We start from the raw sequence: 15,859 nt of genomic DNA on the forward strand, positions 1-15,859 counted from the left end.
AAAATAGGGTCATCGCTCTGATATACAGCTCTATTCTGCAACTCGACAGGACTCAACATTTAAAAACATCTGCTGACAGATTCTGGACTGTTGCCTTTACTAGCAGTGATGGAAAGCTTTAGCTTTATATGACTTGTAAACCTCAGAAAAGTGTTGAAATAAGACCCCATATCATTGAATAAGAAGTGGAAGAGGAAATTCCCATAATGAAAAGCACATGCGCTCTCTTTGACCCAGAGAGCCCTAACCCCAGTTTGACCCCTGAATTCAAGTATTTGAAGTTTCCGAGACAGATAATACACATTGATGGAGGAATTACCCATCTTAAAATGCACCCTCTGTTGACTTGATGTAATAAAAGTGTCAACTGGGGTTGTTTTTGTTTCCTGTTTTGAATCTTACAGAAGAAAAAGGTTGAGCAGGAACGTTCCTCTTATTATTTTCCCTTAGAACTCTTTCCTACATCTTTCATTTCTGTTTGCATCTTTATTACCAGTCTGGATGTCACAAGCTGAATTTTGTATATTTATTGTATTGTATTGCTCCCTCACTGTTCTTAATGCCACCTCACAGCTCAGACAGAAATAGTCTTTGAAAGCCTGACTCCCAGAAAGAGGTCACTTTAAAGTTTGTCCCCCTCCTCCATCTGACCACCCCGCAGCAGGAGCTGTTTTCAGCAAGTTTCCATCGGCTTTCACAGGTCGAGATGGAAGTGCTCTATTGGGTGCCAAAATTGAAAAGATGACAAGATGGGTAAGGTGCCAGGGAGGGGGGAGGGGGGGGGGGGGGGGCTGAAAATCAATAAGTGGCTATCCCGTCAGTCACTTGTTATTTGGGGATGGTGAATTGATGGCTTTGTACGGTGGCCATGCTTCTGCAGTGATGACCCAGTTAATGTTTGCACATCTTCATTTTGGTCTGAAAAGCAAGTCCTAAGAATACAAGAAGCTGAAACAGTCCTCTGCTGCGACACACACAGATATGTAAATGTGACGCAAAGCTCCAAATCAAAGCATTGCACAGGGTTTCAGCAGATGTGGAGCAAAGGATCTCTGTGATTTTTCTTTTCCTAGCATTTTACAGAATATTAAGCAAGCAAAAAACTTTTTTTTTTAATTTTTTTTGTACGGCCCATCTCTCCCCTTCTCCACTTCTCTCTCATTTCCCTTGCCTCTTTCTCTTAATTGGATGTAGATGTGACTGATGCAGACGGCATACAAGCTGCAGAATTGTAATTATGAGTATGCATGACTGTATTTGAATATAAACTGAAAGGGCTATTAATGCTCAATTTCCCGCCCATCAGGATATCTGACATGTTTTCCCTTTTGTAGGAATCACACTGTCAAGAGTTTGCACTCTGCTCTTGGTTTCCCTTTGCTGATTCCTATTGTCTGTCCTACCTCAAATTTCTGGCTCTTAACTCTGTGACATCATATGCCATCTCTCTTGCCTTGAAACTTGATCCATTATTTTCTCCCTCTGTGGGGTTATGAGAGCAGTTCTGGGGTTACTGCTTCAATATGATTTATGCTATATGATATATGATTAATGCTTCACAACAAATAAATGAGTAATGCTTAACTAATCTAATTATGTGATGCCAGCTTTTTAAACTAATTTATATCAAACTAGTTATAATAAAAAAAAGTTTTAATTTTGTTATCTGAGTTGACATGGTAAACATTTACATTTGGAAATGAGATTATTGGAATCTATTATTTTGCCGTATCATTAAATACATTTATTTTAATGATGTATGCCAGTAATGTTTTTTTTTTTTGGAAACTTATGGGATATCAAAAAACGTAACCTGAATTATTTTGGACATGGAGCTGATGATCTTCTGCCTTTAGATGCTGCTGTAATTTCCTCTTCCTTTTATTTAGTTTGTTGATGGAAGCTTTCATTGAATACATTTTGTGGTAGAAGATTTTATTGAATGAAAAGTAGACTGAATTCCTTGGTCACTAAACTAACTAAACTAAATTTTTGTCATACTTCTGCCAATAAGCCCTATGACTAAATGATCTTATTGTGTGTGTCCTCACCCTCTTTTTCTGATATGAGATGGAAAAGTTTTTAAAATATGAAAAAGAGCAGGAATTCTTGCATTAGCTGCTGGATCAGTGGTGGAATAAACTGGATGACCTTAGACAGGAAATCAGATTTCACGTGAGCTGTTGGATCATTACTTTTTTTCTTCCACTTGTGTTAAATTTGTCATTGGATGCAAGTTTTGTTTTCCCTCACTAAGTATGTTTACTTGACACTAGATTACAATGAATGCCAATGTTAGTCCAACCAGAATGCTACACAATCAGTGCTTAAATCCAGACTAACACTCAGATAATGCAGTTGGTTAACGGGCCTAGGCACTCGCTATGCACATGCTCCAAACTTCTGTCTTATTTGCATCTTTTTGTAAAATCTATAAAAACTAAGTGAATATTAATACAGCTGAATTAGCAATGACGCTGTTCCCATGCACACATTTTTATTTTTATTCTTGTGACCATGTGTCAACTCACAGTCACTTAAAGCACTTCCAGGCTGCTGCTAATAAAATCCAGATTTTATAACCTCAGAGTCAAGACGATGTCTGTGCACTGAATTCAGCTATATATGCACAATGATTTTACCACAAAGTTAGAAGCATCAAACTTAAATGTTTTTACACAGTCTACAACCTTGTTGCATCAGATATACTTCCGTTATTACCTTGAGTTCCCTCCTGTGCATATGTACAACAGCAGTGGACGTGGTCAGGTCGCACTTCAGCTCTAGCTTGACTTTGCATAATAGTCAGGATTGTTTAGTTTCCACTTTCTGTTTATTTCGGTTAAAGCACCAAAAATGAATGGATTAGGAAAAAATAGTTTGCATTCAAATGCACCCTTTAACAACATTGAGCATATCACAGATGACCCATTTTAAGTCCACTGAGGCTATCCCAACTTATCTTATTTGTACAGTTACGAGACGTCTTTGAATTTAACTAAATACGTATAGATTGTAATGACAGTTTGCACGTATAAACCATGATTACAGTCCTGAATTAGGTAGTTACTGATAACCACACTTTTCTCTGAAGTTTATCAGATACTAAACAGCTATTTGATTGTGTTCATATCTTTGTAGCACTGATGCACAGACTGCGCTGTTTAGAGACGGGGAACAAAGAGGAAACTACTCCACTGAAAGTGATGAATTATACCAAATGGTATTGAGTTTGTTGGCTATTTTAAACAAACAATGTGTAATTCTTATTGTGGTAGTCAGCGTCGTTAGCCATCTGCCGCTGATTATGGTTTATATTCTCTGACAATGCTGTTCTCTACAACCCACTTCTCTGTCATCTTTGCTTTATAAAGCCCTGCAGCAGGATTGTCCACCTGTGCTGAAAGAACATCAGATTATTATGTTGTGTTCAAGTGAAGGGGCTGTTAGCTGGCGTAGTGACCAGCTGGCAGTCTTTTCTTTATCCTGCTGTCTTCTGAAGAGGCTTGATAATCATTTGTCTTAAAGTACGCAGACATTTGTGTTGACATTGTTATGGTGAGGATGTGCTCTGTAAATTTGAAGCATCATTCTCAGCTTTACTGTGGTATTTCAAACTGAGTTAGTTTGACAAGCCTCCGTACTCAAAGAGCGCAGCAACTCTCTTGTTGCCTGCTGTTGCCTTATCATTTACCCAAAGTATTGCCTGAATTCCTTTTAGCAAACTACAGAATGTTTTGTACTTTTGTTTACACAAGAGGCAGAAACTGAATGATTAGATATCGGTTTCAGTCACATATTTTTCTTCACTTTATCTGCTGTCACTGTTGGGTATATCAGATGGTTAGACAAGAATGAACTACATGAAATACAATTTGTTCATCAGTGTCATGAGATTCAGGGTTTTAGTTGATTTGCATTAGTTATGTAATGTGAAACAAGGCATTTCAAACCTGCAAAGAAAAGGACACTGGGCCCTTTCCTGAAGTGCAGATTTGGTATTGTATAATTTATTGTCCAGTGTAAATAAAGGTTAAATATATATGTTTTTTAAATATGATCAAGAGGTCAAAAAGTTGTTTGTTGTCCAGTTCCAGTGCAAGAGGGCTATCCCAGCTACTATCAGGCGAGAGGCAAGTTACACCCTGACAGGACATCAGTCCATCACAGGGCTGAACTACCGTCAGTATTCGGAAAAGAAATATGCAGAAAATTTTCCTGATGTGAAAGTTTAAGAATAGATCTATAATAATTTAAGGTATTTTAATATTGAAATGTGCTGGTCGGCATTAGATCAGCAACATTAGTAGAGTAAAGAACATAAATCTGAAAGGCCTGAAAGAGTAAACAAGTAAAATGACGTCAAATCTTTCGAGTACATGTGCTTTGAACTGCTGACAGTTGGTTACATCTTGGTGTAAGGGCTTTGGCGTGGTCGTGCCAGCGGATCTGCTGTAAGACTGTATTTGGATACCAAAGCTGTTTAAGCAGTGTGACTTAGAGAAAGTGCTGCTCAGCTCATTATCCAATTGAAAGGACCTGAAATGTCTTTAGCATGAAGCCAGAGACAATAAATCTCACTGTTTTATCTACCACCAGATCCCTGCCTGTTCATATTTGGTAGCAAAACTACTGGGGTTACTAAGGACACTAGGGGTAAAAAAAAAACACCTGAGTAAATGTTCATGCAGCTGATCCGGGACAGCTAAACAAATTTAGAACATGGAGTTTGACATGAAGATGTAAAACTGGCCCAAAATAGATCTTAAAATTAGAGAACAACGAAAAAATATTACAAGAATATGAATTAAAGCTGAAGAACCAGATTAAAGGTCATATATCAAATAGTCTTTTTTAAAGATGTTTTTATTAAAGGTTATGAATATAATGGAGTATGGATGCCTTCTACAACTATTTATAACCTAAATGTGAGGTTGTAGAAATGCTACACATAGTATGAATTTATACCCAACAGTGTCCCAGGGTTGAGTCGTGTGGTATTTTTAACACATCTTAGTATATGTACGGGCCTGGTGGTGACAGACACAAAGATAATTGGGTTCACTGCATTAAAGCCTGTGTTTTGTCGGTTTGGTTGCTTAAAATAAAAACTATCAGCCTTTTATGTTTTACCTGTATTCCAGAGTCAGCTTGCTCTTATCGTTCTTATATAATTTAGGTTTTATTGACTTTACTTTCTGTTTCAAACCGGAATCACTGCTCCAAGTTAGTCATTGCAGTATGAAAATGATGACTGTGTGTTTATTAGTGGACCTTGGTTTGTACTGACATGTCGTGTCAGCATTTGAGTGATTGTGCTGTGTGTTAGCTCTGCCCTTGAATACAGCTGTGAGGATGGTTGCAATGAATTACCCTCTGTCTGTACTCCACCACACATCCCTGCGTGCTTAGGATTGGTCTACACGGCAGCAACAGCCTCTCTGATTTGTGGACACTGATTATGGACTATTGCCGCTCTGAAAACAGTGAGGGATTCAGGGGGAGGAGGCTGTGTCTGAAGGGGTTAATGTGTGTGGTGGTGCTGAACAGGCTTAAGCAGGGTTACTGGAAGGCTCTTTAAGGTTAAGCTCAGTCTGCAGAGCAGAGGGAGTCTATTTAAAGGACATCACCTCCCTCTCTTGAATGATTCAACAACAGTTTGCCCCTCCCCCCTCTTCTCATGAAGATCAGCTGGAGGAAGTGGTGGCTCGGCCAATGGGATTACAGTAGCAGATTGACTATGTGTGTGTGTTTCTGCAACTGAGAGGGGAAGCAAGCCTGGACATGTAGCTGGAGCAGCAGCAGCTCTTCCTCTGTGTTTGTGTGTTTTGAAAAGAAAATGTAGGGCAGCCACTTGTTCTCCCTCCCTCTGCCGTCTCTCTCCCTATCTTTCTTTCTGTCTCTCTTTTTGCTCTGTACTGCAGTCGCCACGGCGACGGCTGACATTATTGCTGCAGCTCTACTTCCGTATTTGCCGAGGCTTGGCTCTCTCCCTTGGATTCTCTCTCCGTCTGGACTTACCTCAAGAATTTATAAAAGGGGCATGTAACATCCCGGAGGAACCGTTTTTGTGTGTGTGTGTGTGTGTTGTGTGTGTGTGTGTGTGTGTGTGTGTGTGTTGTGTGTGAGGGTGAGAGTTTGTGAGACAGAGAGGTGAGGTCGCTTCAGGATCCAGCCATGAATTCCTGCTGGAAAATGAAAATTCAGGTACAGATGCTGTTTTTTTATGGCGCTGCTGATGTTGGTGTCCATCTTTATCATGTTTCTGCTGATGCTGCTAATATCAGTGTTGTTTTTCTTTTTTGTTTTGCTCCATTTGTTGTCAATTTTGTAATTCGTGCATGTGCAAAGAAAGGATGATGATAACAAAAGGTAGGTGGGGGCTCATTGTTGTTTCCATTCGCTGGTTGTTATGGTGAGGCCTTCTGTCTCCGTGGTGATGGCAGAGAGCTTCTGCTGCAGTAGCCAGGAGATGAAAGAGTTGCCAGGAATGTGTGTTTTTTTTCTTTCTGTGTGTTTAAGTTTGACAAAAAGAAGTGCATCTATCCATTATCTGTTAAGGTCATGAATTTGTTTGTGTGGGAACATTTTTTGTTCTGCTCATTTTTTGTATGTGGGCTCATTTGTGTGTATTGAGCTCAATCTCTAGTAGACTTAAAATCCTAGATGTATTAAAATCCTGTATGTAATTTTGTTTGTGCAGTTTAGTGGAGCATCTGCCACCTCTTCAATGTGAGAGGTTGACCCACTTTCTACTGTGCTGCTGCCCTTTGTTTAGGATGAGTGGTGTTGCACCCAGATACTAGACATAACTTCTTAGAAGAATATTATCTTCTGCATGTTATCAGTTTCTGATGACAGATTGCCAAAGTACAGGCTGCCATACAATATCAGATCTGCTCTGACTATGTGACTAAAAACTCAGAGCAGCCAGACATACAAACAAAAATTTTCCCTCTCAGTCCACAGCTTAGCATATCACATCATTGACTGATGAACCAAATCGCAGAGCTTTGTGTCAGATCTGCAGCTGGGTGGAGGGGGGCAGAGATTAGTGCAGTCACATGTCATGGCAAAGCTTAAAACCTGTTCTACAGGCGAGATGTGAGGAAGAGGAGGCGCAAAAAAGATGAGGCCACAGTCTAGGAGTTAATAATTTATGATGCAGTTTACATTGGGCATTTTGTTTACCTCATGTTGCACAGAATTGTCAACTCAACTTCCAAGCTTTTGGTTTTACTTTTTCTAGACCAATCATAAAATGTCACATGATGTCAGTTTACAGTAACTAAATGTTTAGTTATGTTGTTTAAACAGCATTGTTTATCCACTTATTGAACTGATTGGCTTGTTAGTAGCTGGATATATTGGACTGACTAATTTTCTACTTCATGAAGGTTGGATTTAAAGATCTGGACCCAAGTGAGTGTAGTGGGAAATGAAACCAAAGAACCTCCTGTTACAGTCTACTCTTTCACTTCTGTTTCTCATTTGTTTTAGAAGCCCAGTGTGGTTCTCCAGAACTGAGCGCTAATGCTGGTAATACTTCTCATACGGGATACCACAAGTTAAGAAAAACATGTTTCAACAATTCTTGTGGGTTAGTTGATTTGCTCACATTCCCAGAGCTTATGATTCCCCACTCTGCTACAAGGTTTGGACTGTGTTTGGACTTCAGCTTTACATTGTTGTTGTTGTCTGGTGTTCAGTGTCAGTAAGTAAAAGTTAAAATTCAAGTTTAACTTTATGGTTTACTTTTTTTTTATATAAAACATTAGTCCTTGCTGGGTTGACCTGATGGCTTCTGTTGGCATTTCTATGTTTCTGTGAGCCCTTGAGTGGATTATTTTATCATCGGGGGTCAGAGGGTTCAAACTCTAATAATGCAGCCAGTTGCTGAAGTCTGCTGAACTAACTATCCACAGTATTACTTTTTTTAAACACAAGTTCTAAATTATGAGTCAGTCATCTGAATGAATTAAACTTGAATTGTTACTAATGAGGAAATATGGCCTCCCAGAGTCAAACATATATCTTACATTAGGATTCTTTTCACCAACTGGAATCAACTTTCTACTATTGCATCTTCAATACCACCACACAGCCAACACGGTGCTGTACTCAACATGATGGTCCTTGTCTCCCCCTCACCATATCCTGTTTGAACATGCTAATGGAATTATGCCTAAGATGAAGGGAGATGGGGAGCAGAGCAAAGGCGGCAGAAGGATGAGGAGGAGGACAGGGAGGAAGAGGAGGTGGTGATAGGAAAACCACACGCATATATCCTGCTGATGAGTACAGTATTCACACAGACAAAAGCTGGAGATTTCTGCTCAAACAGTGTGTGGGGTTGCTTCCTTCCCCTCCCGCCAACTCTTTTTACCCCAGTTTGATGTGGTTTTATGATTCACACAGAAACACTCATACACAGATGCTGCAGGGCTGACTGTTTGGGGCTACAGCTTTGATTTACTTTCTTTTGTGTTGAGGAAGACTTTTCGTTGCTTTGTAAAAATCTAAAATCTTGAATAATTGAAGTTCTTTGTCACTTCCTGTCTGTTCTGGAAATCTGCGGTCAGACAAGTTATGGTAATTGTTACTGCACAAAGTAAATATTTCTCATCTGGTTGTTCTCTCCTGCCTTCTCTGTCAGCCTGTATTTCCTCCTTAAGTGGCCTCAGGACACTGGCAGGGACAGGAAGCCACAGAAAGGCCAACTTCCTCTCGTGATGGCACTCTTTGTTGTGGACGTTCGATATAATGAGGATGTGTGACCTGTGCAGAGCAGCTATTTAATGCATGTGTGCTCGAATATCTTTTAATGCATATTTTTCCATGACAGCTGTATTTTTGAGCAGGCACTTTGTAATGATTAACTTCACATCACCCACATGTATCTCATGTGATTTAGAAGATATTTTTAAAGCTATGCATGCAGAAGAATCGCAGTTATCTGTGTCTCCAATGGAAATCTTATATGCAGAATTTTACACACTGAAAAAAAAAAGAGTGGCCTAATTTTTAGATCTGCATTTGGCAGAGCGACCAGCCCTAAGAGGATCATGGTGTACTCAAGCTTTTTATTTGAAGGAACCTTTTTAAATGTAAACCCATTGCCATGTTCAGTCTGGAACAGGTTCAGCTGCAGTTATCTATTCTGGTTAGAAAATACTTAGCCAGTCAGTCAATGATTGGACTATTGTGGCCACTGATGTTTACTTTGACCTGTCACTGAGCCACTTTTTATTGAGATGGAAGTCCTCAAATTTTATGTTTACTTCAGCTTGTGAACATTTATCACACTGCATATTGTGTAAGAAAAGTGTAAACACGAGCAGGCTCACAAAGGCGGTGGCAAAGGTAAGCTGTAGGTCACTGAAGTGTTGCAATTAGCTAAGCATACACCCTCTGTTGGATGGAGAACTTCAGCAGCTCTCAGAGGTCCCTGAAATGCCATGCAGTTACAGAGAAAGAACAAGAAAGGGAAAAAAAACAGTGTCACACACACTCGGCCCATTCATTTCCTTGATTTAATTCCTTCTCCGGCACCTCATTATAACTGCTTGAAAGCAATCATTCATATGGCTCCTCTGTCTCTGACTTTGTCTCTTCCTCTGTCTATTTTTTTCTCTTCCTTCCTTTCGATCTTGTTAGGACGTCAGCCATTTGTCGCAGAAGATGAAGTTTACTCTTTGGTTCTGTTTTTAAAAAGAAGCTCTCTCGGAAGACGGCTCTGTGTTAGAGAGCAAGCTAACTATAAAAACCTTCCACTAAACGATGTTTTGGACGTTTATGTAAATTATAGAGAGACTGTATAATTTCCATAAACGTCTAAAACATAGTGAATTACAGAGTACAAGAGTCTAATTTGTGTTAGATTGAGGCCACTTTCAAGAGTTATATTTGAGTATCTACAATCATTTTCTACCATTTCAAATATTTTTTTTTGCCATGTTGGCAATATTCAGGATGTGTTTACAAGTGACCCAATTATTCTTGGCAACTGAAGTGTTTGCCGTTACATATTAGTGGTAATGCTAATAGATTTGTCTTCTGCTAGCGGAAGCCGTGAAGCATTGCTGTTTTGCAGCCAGTAAAACAAACTCTCGTTCCATCAGTGTGTCTGTAAGTGCCACGATGGAGGCCACATGTTTGCAGTGGAGAACAGACAAGTCTGGGCAAGTCTCTTGTGGGCTGGTGAAAGAATTCTGAAAGTCAAGAGATAAAATTAAGTCAGTTTGGGAAAGTAAACACAACAATTTTTTTCTTAAAAAAAATAGCTGACACAAGTTAAACTTTTTTTTTTTTTTTTTTTTTTTTATTGAGCAGTAAGCTCATTAAATTTCTGTGTTTTAGATCTTTTCAAACTGTCCCAAAGATGTGAAACTTTGACAGGCTACCCTGATGTGTAGCAGCCTCATGTAAAATCCAGTTTCATGTCTGTTTTTCCTGTAAACAGCCTCACTGGGTGAATTCTGGGAAGCCCCAAGCACAAGCTGTGTGCTGGCTCTCTGGCATGACGTCAGTGTGAAATGGTGCAGAAACCAGGAAAGGCGCATCTGGTTGCAGGATGGACTTCTCTGAAACAGAATTTGTAAACAAAGTAACACATTTACCTTTGAGGTTTATGCAGTTTTCTAACTTTTCACTGCTTTTTGATCTTTTAGATCCTTTTTCTTTTAACTTTACAGGAGCTCTGACATTTACATCCCCCAGAGTTAGATTTAGAGTTTACATGTAGCTTCAGAGGCAGTAACAAGATATTCAGATGCTGTCTAGACACTTGGGTCCATCATAGGTTGTAATAGAAATAGCAGTTAGTTGCAGGCTTAAACTATGTAACTGCACATTCATGTCATGTCATTAGATTTTAAGGGTAAAACTGTAAATTGTTTGCGTATCTTAGAAATGCTCATCTCAATTTCTAAAACAAGATGATGTTTGCAGATGTTGCCACATCCAGCTAACAGATAAAGTTAGATCATCAAAAATCACATCAAAAAAGCTTGAAGAGTCGAACTTCACTGAGAACAGACACATTTCAAAGAGGCAGGGCTAAGTTCACAAAGGTTTTATCTTTCTTAGATTTTTGCATAAAAGCGGGCTAAGCTCTCATCCCTGTGGGCCAAGAGTACAGCCCTAAAAACAGTGATCCCTCTGAATATGACCTCTTCTCACATAACCTTCTTTCTTTTTTACAAGCTCTTTGGAGTCCAGTTTAAAAGTTGTGCTATCCAAGGCTGTGCCAGCTAACAGATCCACAGAGGAGGTGAAGAAAGACGGACACAGTCGACTGTGAAACCTGAGCCCTTCTTTATCAGAATTATGCATGAGCCTGGAGAATAATGCCTTTTTTTTTTTTTTTTTTTTTTTTTTTTTTTTTTTTTTTTTTATATAAAGTCTCCAGTCCTAGTGGCAGGGAAGGTGACTCCTAGAACTGGCGTTATGGATTGCATAGTTTAGTGTGTGTGTGTATCCCCGACCCCCCCAAGAAAAATTCAGTTTGAAGACACCCAACTGAGACATATTCACTACTCATCTTTCATCACCCATCTTCAGTTTCTCTTGTCTCATCACTGCCATCCATAAAAGTCTCAAGTCCATTTGCGGCCTTGTTATTTCCAAAATCCCTCAGTCTGGGCATATCTTCTTGTTACTCTTTTTTTTTTTAAAAAAAAAAAAAAAAAGAAAGAAGGATTAAGGTCAAGGATCATCAATTTGTTCTATTCTTTTGCAGTGTCTTTTATCCTCAACTGTCATCTCCTGAAAGCTGAATTTTGATGCTGTTCAACAATGTGACAGTTGATTTGCTGAACAAATTGCACCCTTTGAGTGCTACATTTACCATTCTTGTGGCATTTCATTGACTGCTTTGCAGAAATTATGACATGGAAACGGAGAGCTGCTAAATTTAAAGAGGCTGACAGAGACTCAGATCTTGCCTCCATGTAGTTGGAATGTTTAATAGAAAAAGGAAACTTTTTATTGTGTGTGTGTTTTTCTGCACTCATTTACACTACCAGTCAAATTTTGGACACATTTTCTCACTAATCCAATGGGAAAGTGTCTCCAGACCTTTGACTTGTGCTGTATGTATACTCCAGTAGCTACAGTGCTGCTTCATTGATGGAGATCTAAAGATGGCATCAGTTTGATATTGGGGATGATGGTCACAAGTTTGCAGCTGATATTTTAAAGCAGAAAATTGTGTATTGACTTTAATCCCCATAAGTTGTTTGTTCCTCAGGTGGTGAAAACATTTGCTGTTTCTCTGTGGGACTGTCAGAGAATTAAAGGTCACAAATAAGATGATAGAGCCGTGTTTAACTGCACAGTCCACCAAGTCACCACCATGTCTCCCAGTAAGCCTGGTTCAGGATGGTTCTTTAAAGGTCAAGAATGTGTGTGTTTGGATTTGATTTTAATCACATAATTGATCCAAGTTGTAATCGTATCAATGTTTTTGGGAGGGTTTGGGATAGTGTGTGTGTGTTGTGTATTCATGTCCTCTGGTGTTTCGTTAGATGAGACAAAAAAAAGGATAAAGAACAAAGGAAGCAAGGAGTGGATGAAGAAACCTGGCAGATGTAGAAGTTATATTACCATGGCAACTAGATGCAGCTATGACACATGAAGCTCTGAAGTAGTCATAATTGGTAGCATGTAGTGATTTGATTTGGGCGTTTTATATAGGCTTGTGTGTTTCCGGTTGTCTTTCTATGTACTGAAGCACACACAAACGGCCACCACATCAACACACCACCCTGTGGGAAGGAGCTGCATTGGCATGTCTCGTGTTCTTCTTCTTACACCTGCACAATCGGCACACCTTCTGCCCAAGGTCTGCAGGTTGAAAACACAATCAACACAGTAAAATAATGTTAAATGCAGCCGCCACAAAATTCACTTGAGTAATAAGACCTTTGATTGAAGGGTATTACTTTGTCTTAGTCGCTATGTTTTTTTGTTTAGTTTTTTCTTTTTCTTTTTATTAAAAACATTAATAGTGTCCTGAGGATCATCTCTATAGATTTTGCTTATTTACTGACTTTAGTGATATACTGACACTGGCACTGAGTTATTGTTTAATGTCTCAACAACTGTCGAACTGTCGTAGGTATTATATTTATGTTTATCTGAGGTGGGATTTCACCGTTTTCCTTTATGCTTCTTTTATCCAGCCCCATCATCAGATCAGAATGGATCTGATACTTTCTGACCAAATGGCTCAAAATTAGTGACACTCCCAGCATCCAGAGTCAAACACTGTCATCTTCTAAAAAGAACCAGGCAATCTTTAAAGATCCAATTCCATTTGCTCTGACAAGCATCCAACACTGTTAAGCTTTAAACCTGGCTTTCTTGGGATCGGCCAGTCACACAAATTTATCTAATATGAGGTTGGTTTGCTGTGATGAGACAGTAGTCCCACGTTCAGACACGTTGCTCAGTGCAGCATCACACATTTTATTATTCTGATTGTTTGTATCCATCAAACTTTATAAAAAGGAACTTTGACCTGCATCTTTGGACTCATCTTGAGCAATTCACTGAAATGTTCTAGATTATCCCCCCCACCCCCATAAAGAAAAAGGAAAAATAAATTCCATCAACTACTACTGCACTGTGAAACAGACATTGATTTTTGATTATTATTGATCACCCATCAAATTACCTAATATTGAGTGTGACCGTATTACTGCAGTTCAAAAGTACTAGTGGGATTTTAAGTCTAGTTAAACAGTAGTTACCTTGTGTGCTCTGTCGTGTGGGGGAGAATAAAAAAATAATATAGGAGATTTCCACCCAAACAGTTTAAATGAGCCATGATTGCATGTAAAGATGGAAAAGACCTATTCTGACAGGGCTGATTTCTCTATCAGTAAGGATTTGTTCTTGCTCATGCACACACCCCATCAGACCTCATGTGAACTCAGCATTATATAACAATGATTGATTACTTATCAAGTAAGCATACATGCTTTTAACACCAACACTGAATCCAGCGCAAGTCCCCGGCGGCTGTTTATCTGATGTGAGCAGAGAACACTGAGTGGAAATTGAGGATCATTAAAGCCTCGAAGTACAACTTGACAGTGTCGAGCACTGGAAGTATTTGCTTGCTTCGCTTCTTGGGCAATGATGCAAATATTGTGACACGATTTAATTTGGAGTTTGAACGGATGAATTATGCAATCAGCCTTTCGTCTTATACCAGAATAACTTCATTTACCAACTTAAATGCCAAAAGACTCAGACTCACAGGCTCTCCCCCCTGAGCTGCTGAAGAATGTAGCTGGATTCAGTTATAATGAATGAATCCTCCCTAATCTCACCTAATTTCATTTCCTCATTTATACTGTCATGTACACATAATTACTTACCATGCTTGACCTCTAAACTCTACAGCAGAGTTGAGATGTTTTGGGATTTTAGTGAACAAATGTCAGTTGGATTGCTCTGAGATTTCGGCCGCATCCTTGTCTTATACCTGTCAAAGTAATGAGACAGTAATGAGTAATCAGCTGTGCTTTGTGTTTAGTGCAAATTGTCAAATGTGCAAACATGATGTGCTAGTGAGCATTGCAAATGATTTAACTTCTTAATATGAGCATATTAGCATTTCATTTGGAGGTTGATGTGACACAGATTGTCTTTCTATTAGGACGTTCATGAGAAAGGAATTGTTCTTCAGGTTGTTAAGATGATATCTATTTGCTGTGTGTGGAATTTATGTTCAGCATTTTTCTCCTTTGTTTCTGGAAGCATGCTTCATTCACTGAAACCATCTTTCTGTGTTTTACAGAATGAAAAGCCTCTGGGTCATTCAGCAAGCAGGTCTAGCAATATATCAAAGGTAAGTAAAGCACACACAACAGAGGGGAAAAATCTGAGTTAAAGATGTGGCGGTAGCCTGGTTCCATAAGTGAGAAAAAGGGAGTCAATAAATAGGAGTGTTTCAGCGAGGTGAGCTGTGAAGGAAGGCAGATTGACAGAACTGATAGACATGTAGCGGAACAGCAGTCTGATAGACAACCGGCCTCTTTCACATCACATCGCTCCAATCAGATCCTCTTCTCTGATCGACCTCTGTGGCTCTTGTCTTTCTTCCTTTTCTCCTTTTCCTTTCTTCTCCATCACTCCCACAGGCAATGGCCTGTATTGAATGTGGCTTTATGGTTTCAGTCTGTGCTCTCCTGAGCCTCTTGGAGGATAAACCCTTTACTTGTGCTAATAGATGTCAGGGTCATTTTATCACCATGGGACTGCGCCCAGCAATAATGTTTGATCCACGAGCCACTTGTTCCTTAAACATCAGCAAGATGGGAGTTACTGCGCCCAAGTGACTCATTTACAGTGTTACAGGCTTTAACATAAATATTGTTTTCTAAGCCAGAGTGCCACTCCATTAAAGAAGTACAAAGTATATAAACTAATCATTCATCTGTCTCCTACTCATTTGCCAAATGTCATACATGTTTCCTTTTGTATTTAATGTGTGTATTTAATACAACAAATTACGACTGTTTACATTTCCTCATAGAAAACCTGAAATAATAAATTCCAGCTCTAACGAGAGGCAATTAAATTCAGAGCAGATTTTTTTTCCCACACCAGTTCAATTTCAGCAATCCACCACAGCTGCAGGGAGTTCAAAGTCTGTCATAATGGGAACAGAAAGCACACCAGAAAATTACACGTTTACAGCTGTTGGAGTGGATGATCATTTAAGTTTGGATAATAATCTTGAACTTCTGCTCATGTGGTTGTCTTGTGTGTTGAACTTGTGACTGTCAGAGTCATCGTCTCCAAATCTGTGACCTTTGGTATCTCATAAAAACTTTTAAAACAAAAA

General features: G+C 39.2%; 1 protein-coding gene across 2 annotated transcripts in view; it reads left to right on the plus strand.

Annotated features, from left to right (window-relative positions):
• march8 (membrane-associated ring finger (C3HC4) 8) overlaps nt 1–15,859 on the plus strand; it is a 78,662-nt gene that overhangs the window by 42,568 nt on the left and 20,235 nt on the right. For both annotated transcript variants that reach the window (XM_042011004.1, XM_042011003.1), the window contains exon 3: nt 14,810–14,860. In XM_042011004.1, coding sequence (XP_041866938.1) covers nt 14,810–14,860 — 51 coding nt within the window. The remainder of the gene's footprint in view (nt 1–14,809; nt 14,861–15,859) is intronic.

This window comes from Melanotaenia boesemani, chromosome 16 (assembly GCF_017639745.1).
Source record: "Melanotaenia boesemani isolate fMelBoe1 chromosome 16, fMelBoe1.pri, whole genome shotgun sequence".
Classification (NCBI taxonomy): Eukaryota; Metazoa; Chordata; class Actinopteri; order Atheriniformes; family Melanotaeniidae; genus Melanotaenia; species Melanotaenia boesemani.